At 38.8% G+C, this 20977-nt stretch overlaps 1 protein-coding gene across 1 annotated transcript; it reads left to right on the top strand.

The window, feature by feature from the left end:
- The first annotated feature begins 1898 nt into the window (after positions 1-1898).
- On the top strand, positions 1899-20977 carry LOC116732819 (RING finger protein 150-like). Its single transcript, XM_032583315.1, has 6 exons — positions 1899-2783; positions 14036-14286; positions 14979-15133; positions 17065-17161; positions 17233-17476; positions 18336-20977. The coding sequence occupies exons 1-6, from the start codon at positions 2324-2326 to the stop codon at positions 18452-18454; spliced, it is 1326 nt and encodes a 441-aa protein (XP_032439206.1). The 5' UTR covers positions 1899-2323; the 3' UTR covers positions 18455-20977.

The raw sequence follows: 20977 nt of genomic DNA, 5'->3' as shown, positions 1-20977 counted from the left end.
TTGAGTTTGTATAAACTTTTCACTGGGATGTCCAACTCATGAGGCATTCTGAGATACTTGGTTCTCTTCTGATCTCCTTTCCCTGTTCTCCATGTCTACCTTTCACAGCATGGCTACATTCCAGCTGCCACTACACTTCTCTGCACGAGTCAGCATCCAAGTCCACCGTTTTAGACCATCTCCTTCAATACAGACGGACAAAACATGGTAGCTGCACTGAGGTTGAAGCAAACAAATTTACAAATGTATTGTGAGTTTCTTTGTGAATGTGTGTTTCCTTGAGAACTCACTTCACATAGTTCAAACACCATCACACCTGCTGGAATGCAGAAGGAAGTTTTCCTTATGCATTCCAGCACAAAGACGTTTTCTAATTGAGCAGGTTCAGCAGAAACAAAACCCAAGAACACCTCCAGTGTTTGAACAGCGCATTCCTCAGACAGTCTGTTTCTAACAAACTTGTTTCTTCTCAGCGTTTCCAACACTGAGTCTAAAATCAGAAGGTTTACGTAGATCATTGGCTTTCATTCCTAATTTTCAGAATCCACTGTCTGTCATGCTTTAGATATTTCTCTGCACCAGCACACCTGCATTAAATGAATGCATTAACCACTAAACATGCAATTAAGTGCTACAGAAGTCTAGCAGTCATTAATTTACTTACAGCAGGTTTGTGGGGGCAGGAAAATGCCTAAAACTTGCTGGACTGTGGCTCCTGAGGAATAATTCTGAACAGAACATCAGTACATAGAAAAATAAATAGTTTGCTAAAATGAAGGTAAAGTTGTTTCATCAGTGACTGTACCATTAAAAATCATGTTTTTTTAAAACAACTTACAGGTTCCCCCCCCCATGTCTTTACATTAGATTGAGTTTCTCATAGTTCAAAGGAATACATAGAACTTTTACAGAAAGTACCTAAAAATATACAAGCACAGACACAAACATGAGGAGGAAAGCCAACAAAAATGTTAAAAATAAAAACAGCGCAGTGTGTAAGAGTCTTTAAATGGAGCTCCTTGGTCTGCAGGAGTCCTCAGGAGAAACTGTCCTTTACAGCATCAGAAAATATGTAAATTATAACTTCTGATGCTCCTCCTACAGGAGTGATTTGGAAACATGAATTAACCATGTTAACATCACAAGAAACACTATGTATGAATATAATTCATTGATGTGTACAATACAGTATGGTTTCAGTCTATTTAATACACCACAATCAACTTATCTGGCGGTTGAAAATGAAAACTTGTCATAGCTTGTCAAACCTTTTTAAATGTCTTACAAATATCTGCTTGTATCATTTAATTCCCAATAATACAGAAGTGCTAACACAATAATTTTGTGCTATGGCACAAAAATACTATTATTATTTTTATTTTTATTATTATTATTATTATTATTATTATTATTATTGTTGTTGTTGTTGTTTTTATTGTTGCTGTTGTTAATTAAACTTATGAATGTATTTGAATTTCTTTGATATGAGTGCATGCTAATCAAGATGAGTAAAATAAACAGGCATGTAAATTATGCCAGATATTTACACGTGGAGAAGTTTTATATCAATGGTCATTTTTATTTTATTATATAAAAATAACGATTATTTGTCCAAAAGATAATGATTTGTAATTTTCCTTATTACTGCTAGGTGGCAGCATTATCGTAATTTAAGCTACATAAAGTGAAAGGGTTTATAGGCCGTCAAAGTAAAATACAGATTTCCGTGTTTTCTCTTAACAATACATGAAATCGTTGAAAAAAAACTCTGTAATTTTAAATATATTTATTTTAAGAAAGCATTATTTCAGCATAGATGTTCAAGTCTTACTCGGCAAATTTGAGTTTGTGTTCGAAATACAAAGAGGCTTTTGTTTTTAAAAGTAACTTCCGGAAGTTCGTCGCCTCGCTTCCTGTAGCTTCACAGTGGCCCAGTCAAAACAATGCAGTGTAGCAGCTGCGAGTAAAGTCAGCTTTAAAGAGCAAAAATCTAATTTCTCCACGGTCTCGGTGCTCCGTGTCCGCCCGCTTGCTGTATCACCCCGGCGGGTGTCGGTCGGATCGTGCCCGGGGTTTATTTCACTCCGAGCCGCCATTGTTCGGGATTTAACCGTTTTTGTTTGGCTGGAAATGGAATCCGCTAACGGCTGGCTGACAGCAGCAGAGGGGAGGGGCTGAACGGCGAAGCAAACCCGGAGTTTGCGTCGATAAACTCGGTGAAATAAACTCTCGGTAGGCCGGTGGGTGACATGGTGGAGTAGTAGTGCTCGTCGGCGCTGAAGCTCTCGGTGTCCTCCGACCTCTCTCCCCGGGGAGGACCGCCATGGCGCCGGGCTCTCTGGTGGCGGCCTGCCGCAGTCTGGCCCTCTCTACGTGGCTGCTCTCCTTCTGCTTCGTCCACCTGCTGTGTCTGGACTTCACTGTGGCCGAGCGGGAGGAGTGGTACACCGCCTTCGTCAACATCACCTACATGGACCCGGCCACCTCCGAGGTGCGCACCGAGAAGACGGAGTGCGGCCGCTACGGGGAGCACTCCCCGAAGCGGGACGCCAAGGGGGTGGTGGTGCTGCCCGCCTCCCCTCTGGACCGGCAGGCCTGTGAACCCCACACCCGGTTCGTGGTGCCCTCGCAGGCCGCGGCCGGCTGGATAGCGCTGATAGCCCATGGGAACTGCACTACCAGGGACAAAATCCGCCATGCTGCCGCCCACAACGCCTCGGCGGTGGTCATTTTCAACGTGGGCTCCACCAACCCCAACGACACCATCACCATGCGCCATCAAGGTACGAAACAGAAGCTGGGTTCATTGGGAATCCACTTTATTTCTCTCCATCCAACTCAAACTAACAGGGTGTTTATGACGGCGAAATAGGGCAATTGTAGATAAAAAAGAGGAGTACATTTCTGCCAAAACCCCCTCAGAAATCTGGATTATATGCTCAGAAATTTTCTAGAAGAAGCAGACATTTCCAAGTTTGAAAAGTCGAAAAATTTGCTATTTAAAAAAATCTCAATTTTTCTGGAAAAAAAACGTTGAAATTTCTGTTTGAAAAAGTAACAAAAAATGCTAGTAAAAAATTCATAAATCTTCACATTAACCTCAGAAACTTTCGAGAAAAAACAAGGAGACTTTGCTGGAGAAAATTCAAAAAGATTATAGAAAAACAAATAAACTTGAGTTTATAAAGCCAAAAGTTTGCCAAAGAAAACTCACATTTTAAAATTACTATCAGAAGTTTTTGAGAAAAAACAGGAGGCATCAGTTTCAAAAGTTTCAAAGTAGGAAGATAAAAATAAACCTTTTTTGGAGCAAGAGGAAATATTTTCTGCTGTTCTGCAGATTACAAAGTTTCTCTTTGATATCTGGACTTCAGAGGAACATAAATTCAGCACAAGTTTGTTTCAGTCTGATCTGAGCTTTTTAAACAATGTAGCTTCTGGCGAGGCCTGAAAACTATAACAGATTTTAATGGCTTTATATATTATCCCTGAAGTTATTGCAATAAATAATAATGTTATTTATGCACTGATATAAAAATGAGGACCGATGGGCGTGCCGTGGTGGCGTAGCGGTTAGCGCGACCCATATTTGGAGGCCTTGAGTCCTCGACGCGGCCGTCGCGGGTTCGACTCCCGGACCCGATGATATTTGCCGCATTTCTTCCCTCCTCTCCTTCCCCGTTTCCTGTCAGCCTACTGTCATATAAGGGACACTAGAGCCCACAAAAGACCCCCTGGAGGGGTAAAAAATTAAAAAAAAGAGGACCGATATCGATATCTGATTTTAATACTGCTACTGTGGCCGATACCTGATATTTACCAATCAGGTATCTCTTTATTGTTTTGCTGTGCAGAAACAAATGGCAACAAGATGAAAACAAATATTGGTTGTTAATATCGACCTGGTTTTATTCACCAATATGTTAAAAAACGGCTAATATCAGCCTTTACCGATGTTAGTGCTGATGCATCATATCAATAAATGTTATTTTGAGACCATTTTCAAGACATTCTCAAAGATCAATAAACTTTAAATTCTCATGAGTATTTAACTGGAACTGGAAGACACGTTTAATATCCAAAATAAATAAACAAAACAGACACAACCAATAGAGTGAATTATGAATTTGCTGTAAACAAAATGATCCTAGTTGAGACCAAAGCACCAGACTGAAGACTTTTATCATCCAGTTTTTGGTAGAGTAAATCATGCAAATGGAAATCACTGAGCTCATTTTAATTTATCATTTGATTAATTGATGTATTGTAATAAACTTCAGACAGATTTGAGCCGAGCCTGTGGAGCAGCAGGGACTCCTCCGATGTTTCGGCCTCTTCTGATTAGATTACATGCGGAGCAGCTTGACGTGTTGTTGTCAGTCACGATGCGGCGCTGCGTTACGTAACGGCAGCAGCGAACCAACAGCTGTCTGTCCGACAGCTGGACTCGCCTTCAGCTCCTCCTGCAGGCCTCCACTCTGACTGCTCAGTCCAGGAAGTAAATGGAAAATACTCTCTATTTGTTGACTTTAAATCTAGTTTCTCATGACGTTTTTAGTTTCTTGGAATCCGTGTTTGGAAACTCGGTGAATGTTCCAGTAGAAACATCTGCAGGTCGTTTAGACGCTGTTGAGTCTTCAGGTTGCCGTGTTTATCCACCAATCGTTTGGTCTGGTTTTCATTAAAATCTTCATTACACGGCTTCTTCTGTCTTTTTTCAGATGGATTTCTTTGGTATTTGTTCAAATCACTACGCTGTCAAATCACAAGTGATTAACCTGCTCCTGATGATTTTACATAGATTTATTAGAGTTTTGATTTAATTAAGAGACAAAAATCTGCAAACATAAGGGATAACCTTGAAATATACGTCCAATAAATAAAGTTACTTCAGGTCTGGAATCATATTTTGAATATTTTAATAAAGAGATGCTCAGTCTTTACATTTGGAGGAATCTATATTCTCAGAATTATGAAAACAGGAAAACACAGAGAAGAGACAGATTAATTTGGATTTAATTTAGCCCACATACGAGCAGAGTTAAAAATATAAAATGTTTGAGTTTTAATATCAGAAAATGTCTTGAATTTGATCAGTTTTAGATTTTATAGTCTTAAAAACATTCTTTCACTGACTCTAAAACTTTTTTTAAATGTGTACGTCTATTGTTTTCTACACTGACTTTTAAAAAAATCTAATTAATTTTGTTTCACCATCTGGTTTTTGTTATCATTTGGTCATTGTTGTGTAATTTCAGCTGAGGTAATAAGTTATTTTGTTTGTAGCAGAACGTTCCTTTAAACCCAGGAAGGAAAAATGTTGTGAAACTGGTTTGTCAGCATTCCTGATGCATTTCTCCCTACCAGCTCCTTTATGAGAATATATTTAGTTTAATGGGAAACATGGATGTCAACAGTTGGCTAAAACCTGTTGTCAGTACCAGCTACAATGTCTACAGGGTAGGTTGCTAGACAACAAGTGCAAAGGTTGCTGACTCACATGCCAGAGTTAAAAATAAGTGAGATGAATTGATGTTATATTTAGCACAGTAAGTAAAATAGAGCCACCAATTAATGCATTTTTTAAAGTGTGCCGGATTAGAGGCTAAATGAGGATTTGTGTATAGCAGCAGACTGCAGGCTAGCTAGTTAACAACTACAGAAATCATTGAATAGCATAGTTATTCAATGACTATGCTTTATATGCATAGTTTTACTTTATAAGATCAAAAGAAACTGGAAGTGTTAATATTCTGCACCATAAGCAGACATACTTCTACTAAATTCAACGAAACATTTCTCCATTTTCTGCTTTTGCAGAACGGGCGACTGTGGCTCTATGGTAGAGTAGTCGTCTTGCGACCAGAAGGTTGTAGGTTCGATTCCAGCTTCCTCCTGCCACATGTCGATGTGCCTCTGGGCAAGGCACTTAACCCCACATTGCCTACCGATCTGCGTATCGGTGTATAAATGTGTGTGTGTTTGTGAGTGCGACTGGGTGGATGTGACTCTAGTGTAAAGCGCTTTGAGTGGTCAAAATGACTGGATAAGTTCAGTCCATTTACCATTTTGGTTTCCACTACTGTGTTTAAAGTTCAGTGTTTTTATAACGAGATACAGTTTTAGCATGGTAAAATAAAACAAACAAAATCATTTCCACTTGCATGATTTATTGTTTTTTCTTCTCATTCTTTAAAAAACTGACTGATAAAAGTCTTCAGTCTGGTGTTTTGGTCTCAACTGGCCCTTATTTTGAGGGATAATTTTGTGTACATAAACTTCATAATGCATTTTATTTGTTGTTTCTGTTGTTTTGTTTATTTATTTTGGGTATTTAACATTTCAGTGTTAAATGTTCATTATAATTTAAAGTTCATTGGTCTTTGAGAACGTGTTCTTGCATTATTATTCCAACATATGTTTAGATTTGATGAGAAAATTCACAACTTACTCAAATTTGACCACAATGGAAAAAATGATGAATCATTATTTGCCCCTTTTTATTTGTTTTGTTAGATAAAATCAGTCATTTTCCCCTCAGAGTTGGAAAAGCTAATTAAATTTAGGCACGAGTTTCTTTGAGTCACGTCCAGTCGGTAAAATCCAGTGATTACATTTATAGCAGCAAACTGTTGCCTGTTGCATAATATTATGGCTCTGCCTCCCACTCAGTGACACAAATACACTTATTTTTAACCTGATTTATTTTGAGTAGATGTTTTCAGTTTCCCAAAAGCACAAAAATGCTGCTTAATTCAGATATTTCCTGGCTTCTGGATTTAAATCTCGACGAACGTGATTCTTTTTTAGTGGTGAATCTTTGACCTCCAGGTCAGAGTGGGTGGGTGGGTGGATTCCCCGTCTGGTCAGGCCTGCTGGCTGTTAATCCACCTGAAAGCAGACAGTGTGGAATCAGCTGCTTCATCACTTTATGTCTCAGATCAGAGCTGCTCATCGCGTCACACGAAGCTCAAACTGGGACATCAGATCCAGAAACGTCTGTGATAAATTAGTTCAGGTTTGATTTCTGTTTGGGGATTTTCTGGACCGCTTGACTCTGTTTAGAAAAAAACAACAACATTCTTACAAAGTCTAACATTTTGAAAAGAAAAATCAACATTTAAAACTTGAAGAAATTGTAAAAATGCCCATACTTCCATCAAAGTCTTTCTAATAAGTAATTTTTAAATTAATTCCAGAAAAGCCTTGGATGTAGAAACGTCTTTCTACACGATGATGATGTCAGAAAATAGCTGCGTTTCCATTACAAGCGCTCGCAAGTTTGTCAATATTCCCACCAGTTTTCAGCAGTTTTTATTCAACATTTCCAGAAAAACAACAAATTTAAACTTCTGTTAGAAGTACTGATTTGTACTAAAACCAAAGTTAACTTTCTTAACTTTTTAACAAAATATTTAAAGAGAAACAAATTCTGATTCAGTAACAAAAAGTTTCAGAGGGTTTCATAATAATTCAGAGACAAGTTCTGCGCTTTTTATGTTTCATCTTCTGTGTTGTAAAGTAATATCAAATAAAACTAGAAAAATGCATTTCTGTAAAAATGCAGTGTGAACATTGGAAGCTAACTTCTTCATTTTTACAGGAATTTGTTGGAGTATTTGAGAAAATAGAGAAAAGTGAAATTGTGTTGAAAAAAAACACATTTTCGTAATCGCGGGTTTTCCAATCTAATGTAAATGCATCTGTTCAGGCGATAAGTCATAAACATTCCACACCGTGTTCCTCCGACTACTTCCTGTTTTCTTCTTTGTGGTTTTTGCCAGTAGTAACATCCGCTTGTTGATCATGTGATGTGAAAAAAAAATTTCTACTGCAGTTTTGCAAAAAAACCATCTCACCCTAGTACTAAAACTTTTAATACAAAAACAAGAGTTTTTACAAAATTGGTGTTTCCATCAAGCAAATTTATTTTCAGTATTTAAAATTTTTACATTTTAAATACATGATCAAATACATGATCAATAAAAACGCAGCTATTGAGCCAATCCGTCTTCTCTAGGGGTTAAGTTTGCTACCGGTGATATTTGGTTCTTAAACTACAAATCCCACAACAAGTACAGACAAGAACTGGCCCAGTTTGCAGCCATGTTTGAAACCTGTCTGCAGTGAAGTGTTCAGAGTAACAGGTGTCACATCTGATTTCTACTAATCTCAAAGTGCAGGATGGTCTGTTGACGCCTTTACTGACCGGGTTTACTTAGATTTCTGCAGATCAAGGGAACATGAATCAAATTTTACGTCTGAGTTTCTGGGCTGACAATAATTTACCCGACTTCTTTTATCTAGTGATTTCAGCAGATAAAATAAGATTTTCAATTTTTTTTCCAACAGCTGTAAACAAACTAATGAAGTTTGGGATTCTTGGATGTTTTTGCAACTGTTGGAAATTGATTCGGTTCTATTCCTAAAGCATTTGCAGCCTAAATGGTTTGGTTTTAAACCGACAGTACGATGCTGAGCATCGTACTGTCGATGTAAATAAGGAAGTGTGGCCTTATTTACTGGAGTCAGATAAAATCTCTTGGTGGTAAACATCACAGATTAAAACAGTACTGAGCTGCATTCATGAAGATAATCTAAAACAGATATTTTCAGGGTTCCTGCAGGTTCCAAATCAAATTTAAGACTTCTTAAGACCTTTGTGAATAAAATTTAATATCTGTGTCCCTTGTTTTCACTCGCATGTGTCCGTGACTGTAGGGGAGGAAACTAATGGGGAAACGCAGACCGATAGATAAAGATTAGAGACACACTTTAACTACGCTGCAACAGTTTGTTGCACTTCAACCTTCCAAAATGTGAATTAGCAACTTGAACTTTTTCCCTCCTTTCAAATACCTCAACAAATTTCTGTAAAAAACAAAAAAAGTTACCTTCTGACATTCACTGCATTTCTTTCTAGTTTTATCTGATGTTACTTTACAAAAGAGAAGATGAAACAGAAAACATGCAGAACTTGTTTGAAACGTAAAACGTCTGTTACTGAATCAAAACTTGTTTTTCTTTATTTTTGAAAAAGATGAAAATGCAAATCAGCACTTCTAAAATAGAGCCTAATTTAAAGTTGTTTTTTCTGAAAATGTTGAGTAAAAACTCAGCTGAACAACTTGTGATTGGATTTTTTGGGCGACAACATGACCGCCTCAGTCGGGTTTAAATTAGTTTGGCGATTATATAACTTCTGTGAAGGACCTCACGGTTACACAGGAGCGATATTGATCCCAGGGGAATATTTTTAGGTCAACACCAATCAATGTTTTTGTTATTTTGCTCAGTCGATACGAGTTCAACGTTGGCCTCCAGGGATTTGATTCAACTTGTCCTCTTCCAGTCTCCACTGAGAGCAAATACAGTCTCTGCTGAGCAAACAATCAGGAGCTGCATCTCGTCTTTCTCGGTATTTACTTTTCCTGTAAATACTGGAGTCATAGGTGAGACTCAGAGATGGTAACATAAACCTCATAAAACACCACCAAACTATCACATCAAACAGGACACGACCGTTAAACACCGGCTCTCTGTTCGATATTTAGTCAGTTTGAAGTCAAATTAAAAGGAAAATATGTTTAAACAATGACATTTTGCTGCTTGTTTAAAGACTAATTTGGGTAAGAAAACAAATCAACCAATGAAAATTGTTGCGTGCGGTCTCCGGGCAGAGTTTGTCGTATAGTCTTCGGATTTTAAAATTGTAGCCATTTTGTTTTTTCACTTTTTATAGGATATTTGTGGCATTTGTCTTAATTGAATTTGGCCAAACACTTTAGAAAGTTTAGTGGTTTCCTTCCTTGTCATTGAGCGTGATATTTATGTTGACGTTCTGACTTTTTCTGTGAACCTACATCCTTCACGTGGAACAATAAAAAACTGAACTGATTGTTCTTTATTACCCTTTTCCAAACTTTGGTCCGTTTAAAGCAGACTAAAGGTGGCAGGTGTGACTTTAATAACACAACTGTTGCTGGAGTCCTCACCTTCCTAAAATACTGCCATAAAAATGGCTGCTAGAAAAAAGTGTTAAGAGGTCTGACAATTAAATCTTTAATAATTAGTTATTATCAAGTCCACAGTGAAGAACACAACCATGTACAATTGATTTGTCACAAAATCCTCATGAAATATATAACAATATATGATCTTAAAGTGTGTATCGTAGGCATGTGGAGAAGTCGATAAAAGAAAAACGGCCCCAGCAGTCAGCCCTGAGGTTCTCCTTAACTTTAAGGTGAAAGAATCTGAAATTGTTCTCACACAATTTACTGTAATACAAATAAAGTTATCTCTCCATACTTACTTCTCGTGTCACATGACACATCTGAGAACTTTATAACTGACAGCCATTTTGATAGGTATCCATAACTACCTATTATTACAGTTGCTATGACAACTATTAACTGTGTTATGACACGTTCTCTGTCTCATATGGATGGATCCTCCCTGCAGTGATTTTGTTATGTATTTTTTTTTGCACATTCATCAAGAGTCCTCATGTTTTCTCCTTGTTGGTCTGGAAGACAAGCTCATCTACGCTTTGTGCTGCGTTTGCCTACCAAGATGGCCGTTCAGTGGCGTGGATCACTTCAGACTTGTGGGAACTATGTATACTTTAAATAGTTAAATATTCTAATAAAGTGTGAACTCATAACAATCAGAGGTGGGCAGAGTACCCAAAGATTGTACTTGAGTAAGAGTAGCACTACTTCAACACCTTTTTATTCATGTAAAAGTAAAAAGTATCCGTCCACCTTTAACTTTCCTGATCCTACCTTGTTTTTAAAATGTCCTCCATCTCACTTGGTTTGAATTATTCCTAAAAATGTCAAAACCCCAGTGAGAGCATTCCTTCAGTTCGCCTGTTTCTGATTAAAGTTTTCCCTCCTAGTCTCTGCCCTCATGTTGCCTGTGTGCTGCACACTTGTTAGGACTTGGTGCATTTTTCTGGTCCAGCTCTCATAGACCTGTTCTTACGTGTCTATCGCTAAACTTCTGCAGACTCTGTTTGTCTGTGGAAGCCAGTGTCGCTCCGGGATATTTTCCGCCTCTCTTTGGTGTTACATCAGGATGTACGGAGTCAGGCTCCAGTCACAAGCTAAACCTCAGATTTAAATCTGAAACAGCTGAGATGTGGTCGACAGATTGAATTTTCTCCTCAGACATTTGGGACTGAAAGGTTTTAAAGTCTGATTTCGAGCGAGCAGCTGCAGAATATCGAGCTTATGTTTAGTCTCAGAATCATTGCCACCCTGACCTTTGTGCCAAAATGATTTGTCTGCAATTGTATTTTAAAACTTCCTCTTTTACTTTAACTTCCTGTCTTGCTATTTATCACCTTCTTTATTAAAGTATCACTTTGTAGAGTCCAACTCCTTGAGGGTCACATGATAAAATGAGTTAAATAGGCCTTTAAAAACTCCAGGAATGCATGAAGACGTTCAACACTGACCTCAGTGATTTGCTCTAAAATGACAGGAGTTTGGCTGTAATTACAGCATCTAAAATGGTTAAATCATTTTAACCATTTCTCAGGTATTGACACAGTTTCAGTTTCTTGATAAATCAGTTTATTCCTGTGGAAAATGTTGGATCCATTCAAGCCTGTTGCTCCTGGTCATTTGCAGACTTTGGTCTGCAAACATCATGGAGATCAGGTCAGAGTTCAGCCCATTGTTACATCTTTCTGCAAGCCTGGAAGTTTCTAAATTAAAACTGGAACAACAGGAGACAGAATGAGAAGTAATTCAACAAGGAAGTCCCCCCGCCGCTCACAAAAAACAGCGTAATAATAATAACATGTTTAGCGGATATTATTTACCTATGTTATTTTTTTTATGTCAAACCGGTATTCCATATATATATTTATACATTAAAATGGTGTTCCGTACCTGTATTTTTTTGTTAAACTGGTGTTCCTTATTTATATTTTTGTGTTAAATGGTGTTCCGTATCTGTATTTTATTTGTTAAACTGGTGTTCCTTATCTATATTTTTGTGTTAAACTGGTGTTCCTTATCTATATTTTTGTGTTAGATGGTGTTCCGTACCTCTATTTTTGTTAAACTGGTGTTCCTTATTTATATTTTTGTGTTAAATGGTGTTCCGTACCTCTATTTTTGTTAAACTGGTGTTCCTTATCTATATTTTTGTTAAACTGGTGTTCCTTATCTATATTTTTGTTAAACTGGTGTTCCTTATCTATATTTTTGCATGAAACTAGTTTTCTGTGCCTGTATTTCTGTGTTAAGCTGGTTTTCCGTATGTGGAGCAGCGCTGCCTGCGGCAGTCTGACGGGACTCGCTGTAAAACCTGCTGCAGGATTACAGAAATCCTGTGAATCGTCCTCAGAGAGGCTTACATAATCTCGTGTTGAGGCTGAATCCTGAAGCCGATCGGTCCGCTGGAGTGAAACCAGGCCACTCAGAGCGTCGCCCACCATGTTGGCTCATAAAGTGTATTTTTAGAGCGGTGGTCGCCATGGCGATGTGGGGATGTGTCAGGCTCAAGCTGCTATTGGATCAGTAAGCGAGGTGATGAATGTAATCTGTGTCCGATTGATTCAGAGGTGAAGAGGAGAAACGGTGGAAACGTTTCCCAGAAACGTTAATGTGCTCGTCAAAATATTCCAGTAATGAAACTATAAACCTGAGATAAAACCGTTTACACTGTAAAACACACTGAGAGTTCATGGAAATGAATCAGTTTATAATATGAGCAACAAACAACTCAGTATGAATCTGTTTAGTAGAAACTGGGGTAAAGATTTTAAAATTAAATTCAAAACACCCGCTGATCTCAAACAGATATTAAAGTTTAGACTTTTGTTGTTGATTTTACTTATTTATTAGGAATATTTCCACTTTAAAATGTGAATATCTTGAAGTTTCACTGCAGCGCCTGAAGAAACGTCTTTTCTGATCGGTTTCTGCAGCCTGACGTCCAGATTTGGCCGGACTGGTGTTGCTGGGCGTCGGCTAGAAAACGTTAACATTTAACAATCACAAGCTGCTGATACAAAAACATTTATGTGTAGCTGATTAGTCAGATTAGTTTATGTTCACAAACATACAAGTGAGATTACAGCTGCTGAGACTAAATGAAGCTAAACTCGGTTTGCTCTTCAGAATCAGTTGTTTATTCAGTTTATTATTACGAACTGAAGCCTTTCTTGGAGTTTGATGGTTTATATGAACGGCTCATCGCTGAGTTTAAAGGCTCTGGATTCAGTTCACTGTGAAGTTTAAGATGCATTAAAGGCTTAAAAGTTCATCTTTATTGAACTTTGTTCTGCTTTCATAATCAATCATTTTATCCTCCAACAAAGAGCTGGTAGTTATTACCCACAATTTGAACTCAAGCTGAGTTGGGTAAAAATAAAACTTAAAATATTTCTGTTCCTCACTCATCAGAATCTGAATAAACTTTTTTTTATTTGAGTTTAATCTGTTAACTGGCAGCACTAAACAAAAAACACCTAAAAAATAAAATCAGCCGCTGTTGAACTTTTTGTATTACAAGGAAAAGCTTGGTCTCTTTAGAAAGATATTTTTATTTTTCATAGTTGCAGCCAAACATGTTTTATCTGTAATTAATATGTAGTTATTATGTTTGTATCACAAAAAAAGTCTTTTTTTTTTTCTTTATTTTTATGAAACTAGACATGAAGTGTTAAAGGTACAGACTGGAAAATAAAATAAAACAGTAACGTGAAGCCTTTACCATTTATGTTTCAAGCTATTAAAATAAATATAAGAAAAAAATGGAAGTAAAGGACAATTTAGTTCCTTTTTTAAAGTAAGAAAACATTTTATTGCTTAAAATGCAAAACAATTCAAACATCACCTTAGTCTCAAGTTTAAAAAAAGTGTTTTTAAGATATTAATAAATATTTTTATATTATACTTCACTTTTGGTCTCCAATTTAAATTGTGAAAAAGTTTTTATAACATTTCTAATCTAATCTTCCACGACCTTTCAAAATAAAACCAACAGGAAGTGACCGAGCGTTTCCTTCTCTCAGGTACAGGCGAGGTGGTCGTCATCATGATCCCGGAGCCGAAGGGTCGGGAGGTCGTGTCGCTGCTGGAGCGCAACATCACGGTTACCATGACGATCACCATCGGCACCAGGAACCTGCAGAAGTACGTGAGCAGGACGTCGGTGGTGTTCGTCTCCATCTCCTTCATCGTGCTGATGATCATCTCCCTCGCCTGGCTCGTCTTCTACTACATCCAGAGGTTCAGATACGCCAACGCGCGCGACCGGAACCAGGTAACGGGTTTATAATTAACTACAGCCAACAAAACAACCAGAACCGAACTTCAGAAAATGTCTTTAACTCAAATACATAAAAACTGTCAGTAATGGGGAAAAACTATAACAAACTGGAACCATCTGGTGCGTTTATGAAATTAAAATATACTGAAATCAGAGATATAAAGATATTAGTTTTGTGTTTATGAATCTATCGCCTTTTCAAACTTTTGTGAAATAAAGTTTTTTGAGTTATTTTTTCTCACGCAAGCAATTTACGTAAACTATCGGTAAATTTGGCTCTTCCTCACAAAATGGCGACAGCAAACGTTGAGATAAAGCAAAAGGCAGACATTTTATTATTTATTACCCAAACAAAGTAAACATAATCATAATTCAATACTTGGGTTAACTTTTAGATTCAAACTTCAAAAAGAGTAAGAAAACTAAAACTAAACTGAAACTAAATATTTAACTAATAAAAACAAACACCCTCCAAGAACTAACTAAAACTGAAACAAAAAGTCACAATGAAATAAAACTAAACTATAATGAAAAACCCTGGTTTGCACAGAACCAGAAAACGGGTCAACAGAACCTCAGAGTTCCCACAACATGGCCAACCAAGTGTTAAATAAACTGTTTCATCCTCTAACGATGGGAAACAGTTAATCCTTGACGTCGTTCTCTCTCCCGTTTCCCGTCTGCAGCGTCGTCTTGGCGACGCGGCGAAGAAGGCCATCAGCAAACTTCAGGTTCGCACCATCAGGAAGGGCGACCAGGAGACGGAGGCCGACTTCGACAACTGCGCCGTCTGCATCGAAGGCTACAGGCCCAACGATGTGGTCCGCATCCTGCCCTGCAGGTAGAAACTCAAACTTCCTTCCTTCAAATAAGAAATGCAGGAAAAGACTTTTAACTGAATAAAGTCTGAGTATTAAGATCCTCTACAAGGAGCTGCGTTGGTTGTTTGAAGCTTCAGGATGGATCAAGTTGGTCAGAAGTGAAGATGTTTTCAACCCAGAGGATGTTTTTAAAACCTCATGTGACAAAAACTAACTCAAAGGGGACGTATTTAGCAAAATTCACGTTTTTATGCTTCCATTTGGGTCTCAACTGTCTTAAAAACAGCTTATTAAGCGCTTAAAAAAAAACACCCAGCTGGGTTTTGGTACAAGTTCATATTTTTTGGTGGCTGGAAAATGAGCAGTTTCAAATGTTACAAATCAGCAGGTACTGCACCGTTACCTAGCATGTATTTATTTATTTATTTCGGTCATCTTTAGAGTTTCAATACAAGTTAAAAATAAAAAACACACAGTACTGACAAAAAAAACAACTGCAAGAAAACAGTAAAAACAAGAGTTTTATCATCATCCGGAAACCACTGGCTGCATTGTTGTTGGTTGTGCAGAAGGCTCTACTAATGCTTTTCAGATATATATGGTTGTATAACTGCATTTGTTTGCAGCCATTTTCACATGCGAATGTAAACGCTGAATTGGGGGAGAGTAACTATCATAAAAATGTAAATGGTTAGAAGAACCAAATGATTCATTGATGTTTTCTACCTTTATATTTGTTATCTGGTGTCGGTTCTGGTTCTGTTGGGCTCAACAGAAACTCTTACACCCGACTTAAAGCAACCAGCTGCGATGTGGGAATCCCGAGGCGTTCCCAGTCCAGATGTGATCTTTAGTCCGTCTCCACCCAGAGCAAACAGCCGGTTGGACGTCCAGGCAGACGACCAGAACCCAGAACGTCCAGAAACATTTCACTCCGACTTCTCTCCCATCTGCTCAGACAATCCCACCGACGACGACAGAAAACTTTCTTTAAAGCTCTAAATAAAATCGCTTTGGTCACAGAGAGATCAGGAAACGAGCTTCTGATGTAGTTGGATCAGGGTTAAAGGTCACAGATCAGCAGTGGAGCTGCGTTAAATATTTGAAATCTAAATTTCATTTAGGTGATTTTCACGTTTTTGAAAAAGCTTGACAAGCAAACTGTTCAATTTATAATAAAGTTCAGTTTAACGTTTGATTAAGTTTGGAAATTCATTTCTTCACTTTAACACAATTTGTTTTTATTGTTTCAATGTCATGAATATTTATTATTCCTAACGGCTCAATGACTTACTGACCTGCTTAATTCAGATGAAGGTTGGCTTATATTTATACTCTAAACAATGTTCTTGAAATTGAATTAAATTATTGTTTTGTTGTCAAATCAATCGATTACGACAGCAGGACATTTTTGATGGGGAAAAAAGGAGAAAACTTCAGCCAACAAACTCAAATTTTGAGAATAATCTGGTAAATTATTTAGAAAAAACAAGAGTTTTTTTTAGAGTTTGAAAAGTTGAACATTTGTTAGAATAAAACTCAAAAACATGGAAATTCCTGACGCTTAAAGGTTGACAGTTTTACACTTTTGAACATTTTCAAAAGTTAAACATTTTTGATTTTTGAAAATCAGAAAATTGAAAATTATTTCTGAAGTGTTTTCTTTTTTATTTCCTATTTTTCAATCTCAGAAATATTCTGAGATTTTTTTAATCTATTTTGGCTCTACTGCATCGTTTTAGTCTGAGTGAGAAAAAATTTCAAAACAAATTTAGTTTTATCTTGTCCTGCTGTAAAATGTAGAATATTATCACCAGACATTAATACAGTATAAATATCTTTTATAATAGTGAATTTGGTCAATTAGTGTTTTCTTTCCAAAGTGCTGGAAAAGTTTGAATCCGTACCTTGAAAGTTCTTGAGAAGTGCTTGAATTTTCCTGTTTTCTCAGACATCTGTTCCATAAGAGCTGCGTGGATCCGTGGCTGCTGGACCATCGTACGTGTCCGATGTGTAAGATGAACATCCTGAAGGCCCTGGGCATCGCTGTGAGTCCAGCTGCTCTCCGCTCCGGTTCTGTTCTCATTTCCAGGTTTGACCGTTTCCATTTTCCTCCCAGCTCAACGCCGACTGCCTGGACGACCTCCCGCTGGACTACGACCTGGCGCTGGGCGGCGTGGGGATGGGAGGAGTCGGTGCCCTGGCGCTGGAGGCTGGGGCGTCCAGCGACGGGACGCTGAGCGAGGGCGGGTCCTCGGTGGTTCTGGACCCCGGTGTCAGGCGGGTCGGGCTCCCGCAGGACTACCAGGACCCCGACCCGCTCAGAGACAGCCCCGTGACGGCCACCACCGACACCCACACAGGTTGGACTCTCACTCTGCTGGGCGTTAGTCAGAGTTACACTGACACCCGGTGGCGGTTCTGAGGCATTACAGAATCAGAACCCAGTTCATTGTGCAAGAGAGAAAATTTAAATGCTCTCAAAGGCAAGTCAAATAAATAAAATAAAAAATTAGCATGTCTCAGTAAATATAAAAAATACAGTAGGAACACAAACAACTGGGAAGTTAAGAAAAAATAAATAAATATTGATCAAGTTTTAGATGAATTATCTGTGTTCAGGGAAACAAGAGCTTAAACATAGAAGCTGTTTTTAGTTGCTTTACTCCAGGTAGCAACAGAAGCTACTTACTTTAGCTTCTGTTAAATACCTTATTGATAGAGGTGCACCGATTTATAGGCCAGCCGATCTTATCCACCGATTTTATCTATCATGACAAAGATCCAAGAATCAACCACTGTGGTCTTTTGTTCTCTGTTGAGAGGTTTTGACTGACCACCAAGTTCTGTCTGCACATTTATAATTAACAATAGTGACACCACTGTTGCCAACAACTTTCTTGCTATATTGAGCAACATTTCCGACAAAAAAAATTGGTTTCGGCCAAAATGGCAGTCTGCAGGATAAGCTTTTTAAAAGATCGGTAACAGGCTGGAAAACTGCAGTCGGTGCAGCGATACTTATTAATGTAGCTCTTTAGCTTCAGTTTCAGTTTTTGCTAAATGCTGTTGTTTTAGCGCTTTAGCATTAGCTTCTGCTATACACTATGTTTGATTAGAGTCAGCAGGACAAATGTTTATGGTTAGTGCAGCTAATGTTTTGGCTAGCGGTACCACTGCTGGTTCTGGTGCTGACTTCATCTTCATCTCCTCGTCTTCCAGGTGAGCTGCAGCCGATGGCGAGCAGCGCCTCTGTGGCATCGCTGGTCATCGCCGTGGAAACCGGCCTGTCCGATGAGGAGGGGTCCATGGATCGACCTCATATGGGTGCCAAATCCTGAGAACAGCCCAGCAGAACCGAGCCAGAACCAGGCCAAAATAAACAGGACCTAACTGAACCAGAAGGTCCAGAGAGACTAGAACCATCTGACATAAACGTGCTAACAGCCTGGTTCTGGATTAGGCCCGTCTGGTCCAGAACCACGAGGCTCGACTGGGATGGATTCTTGGAGCGGACCCGCTCAAAGGAAGCGGACGTGTTTCAGTTTTCACCTTTGATCGTTCTTGGTTCTTCATCCCGACTCCGCCTGGTTCCGTCCCCAGATGATCCAGTTGGTTCCGTCAGCAGAACCCAATCATTCCTGACAGAACCCATCCGTCTGGTTTCTCCAGAGTTCTTTCACAACCAGTCTCTCCTTGCTCTGGTTCTGGTTCTCCAGATTCGGACCGCCTCTCTCTGACATTTTGCATCGTCTGACTGAAAGACTTTGATCTCAATCGGACTCTGATCGACCCGGCAGTATTACTCCTGCAGTATTGAAGACCCGCCTCCCTCGTTCGGGTCGGTTTGCTCCTTGACCTCTGACCTTTTCTGAGTTTCGGTTTCAATTCTTCCTCTGTCGTTTCTGGAGCGATGCAGGAATCAACAAAGTTTTATTTAAAACCTGAAGCACAGATGAAAGGAAGAAGAAGAAGATGCTGCCTGTATCTCTGAATCGGTACCAGAACCAAACCTGGAGCAAACGTTGAGTTTCTCAACTCTCCATCTCCTTTAAACTTCAGTTTCCATCACAGGAACTCTTGGTGCTTTTGGACCACAGCAGGTTTCCTTTGGAGCCAAAATCCCGTCGGGTTTCGGGTTCGATCTCATTGGAAATTCCTCATAGAACCCGTTTGACGTCCCGTTGGACCGCCGTGGATTTCCTGTAGTTCCTGGAGCAAATTCCACCTCGTTTTGTTCAAACCAGTTCTTTACTATTTGAATATTCAAATAATTAGTCAAATATTTAAGATGTGATGCAGAAATCTGTGATTATTTGAGCCATTTCTGATCCCATCAGCTCCTCTGATGCTTCGTGTTTATTAGCAAAACATTAAATCTGCAGAAATGTAACGGAAAACGATGAGGCAAGATAAATATCTAAAACCTGCCAGTTTCCTAAAGAGTTTATCTCATTAAAAACAGTTTAACTTTTAACATGCTTTAGGTGACCAGCACCAATAGATAACTGGCTTAACGAGCCTAAAGTTGATAAATTAGCTGATATTTGTGATAAATTTCTGATAGTCCTCTTGTTGATCAAATCTGTCTAAAATATAACTCAGAAATTAATTTGTAAAACGTAAAAGATGCTCAGATTGTTGGAAAAATGTCAAAATTTGTTAAATCCACAGAATATTAAGAATATTCTATATTAAGAATATTCTATATTAAGAATAATCTATAATACTGTTGGTTTTTAGGTACACAGGATTTTTTTAATGTAGTTCCTTGATTTAAAGGTTCCAGTTCTCTGATCAATTAAATCAGTTTTGCAATAAATTAACATTTTTCTGAGGTTTTCTGCTGAATTGTTTCTTGTTTTCATCATCGATGGTACGAACCGGTTGCAGCTTGGAGGATTAAACAAAACAGCAGCGAGAACTTTTAATTTAATAAGTTATTCTTTCTAATAAAGAATAATTTTAATCCCTTTCCGGGTCTTTTTAGCGCAATGCTAACGTTTAGCGCAATGCTAACGTTTAGCGCAATGCTACCGTTGCTCTGACTGAAAAAACGACGGGATCTTCCTCGGTGAATTGCCGGGGTAATTTAGCGGTACCTCTCCAGAACCGTGTGGTCCAAAAGCACCTTCAGCTTTGCCTTGCTCTTCTCGCTCAACGCGCCTGCGCCGTCATCCTGCTGCCTTTTTCTACCTTTCACTTCCGACAATCTGCTGGTCTGGACCGCCGCCGCGTTATTCCCCCCCAGAAACACGGACTGCGAGTGAAAGGTTCCCGGTTCTGCCTCGACCCGTTCCTCGTCCTGTAAATATGAAACGGGTTCACCTCGCTGTTTGTTCGCTCCGGACGTTTTCGACGAGAAAGAAAAAGATTGTCGTCTATTTTGATACCAGAGGAGACGTTTATTTTTGTAACGAAGCAGCAGAGACTGATTTATCCGCGCCGTCCGACCCGCCAGCAGCCCGGATGGTTCTGATCGGGCTGGTTTAGATGTTCAGTATTTGTGTAATTGTACATAAAAGCTTGTTGTTGTTTTTATTTCCAGAGCTTGTTTGGTTGAAACCTGAGAGAACTGAGCTCACCTTCATGGATGGAAACGAAGAAGCGACTTCAGCGGAAACAGTTTCCTTCGGTATTTGTCTGTTTTCCCGTCTCATTGCTTCTGTTTCCTGTGGGTTCGGTTCCTCTCAGACTCTTTCTGGACTTCTTTCTTTGCTTCAGCGGGTTCCCGTTGTAAACACTAAGTAATTTATACTCTGTGAAATCAGAGAGCTCGTAAGAAATGACGAATTTGTACGGATTGTCTTGGACAATTTTCAGCGAGAAATGTTTTAATTAAAGTCACCTGCTTTGTGTTGTGA

This window comes from Xiphophorus hellerii, chromosome 14 (genome assembly GCF_003331165.1).
Source record: "Xiphophorus hellerii strain 12219 chromosome 14, Xiphophorus_hellerii-4.1, whole genome shotgun sequence".
Taxonomy (NCBI): domain Eukaryota; kingdom Metazoa; phylum Chordata; class Actinopteri; order Cyprinodontiformes; family Poeciliidae; genus Xiphophorus; species Xiphophorus hellerii.
This window is presented reverse-complemented; position numbering and strand designations above follow the sequence as displayed.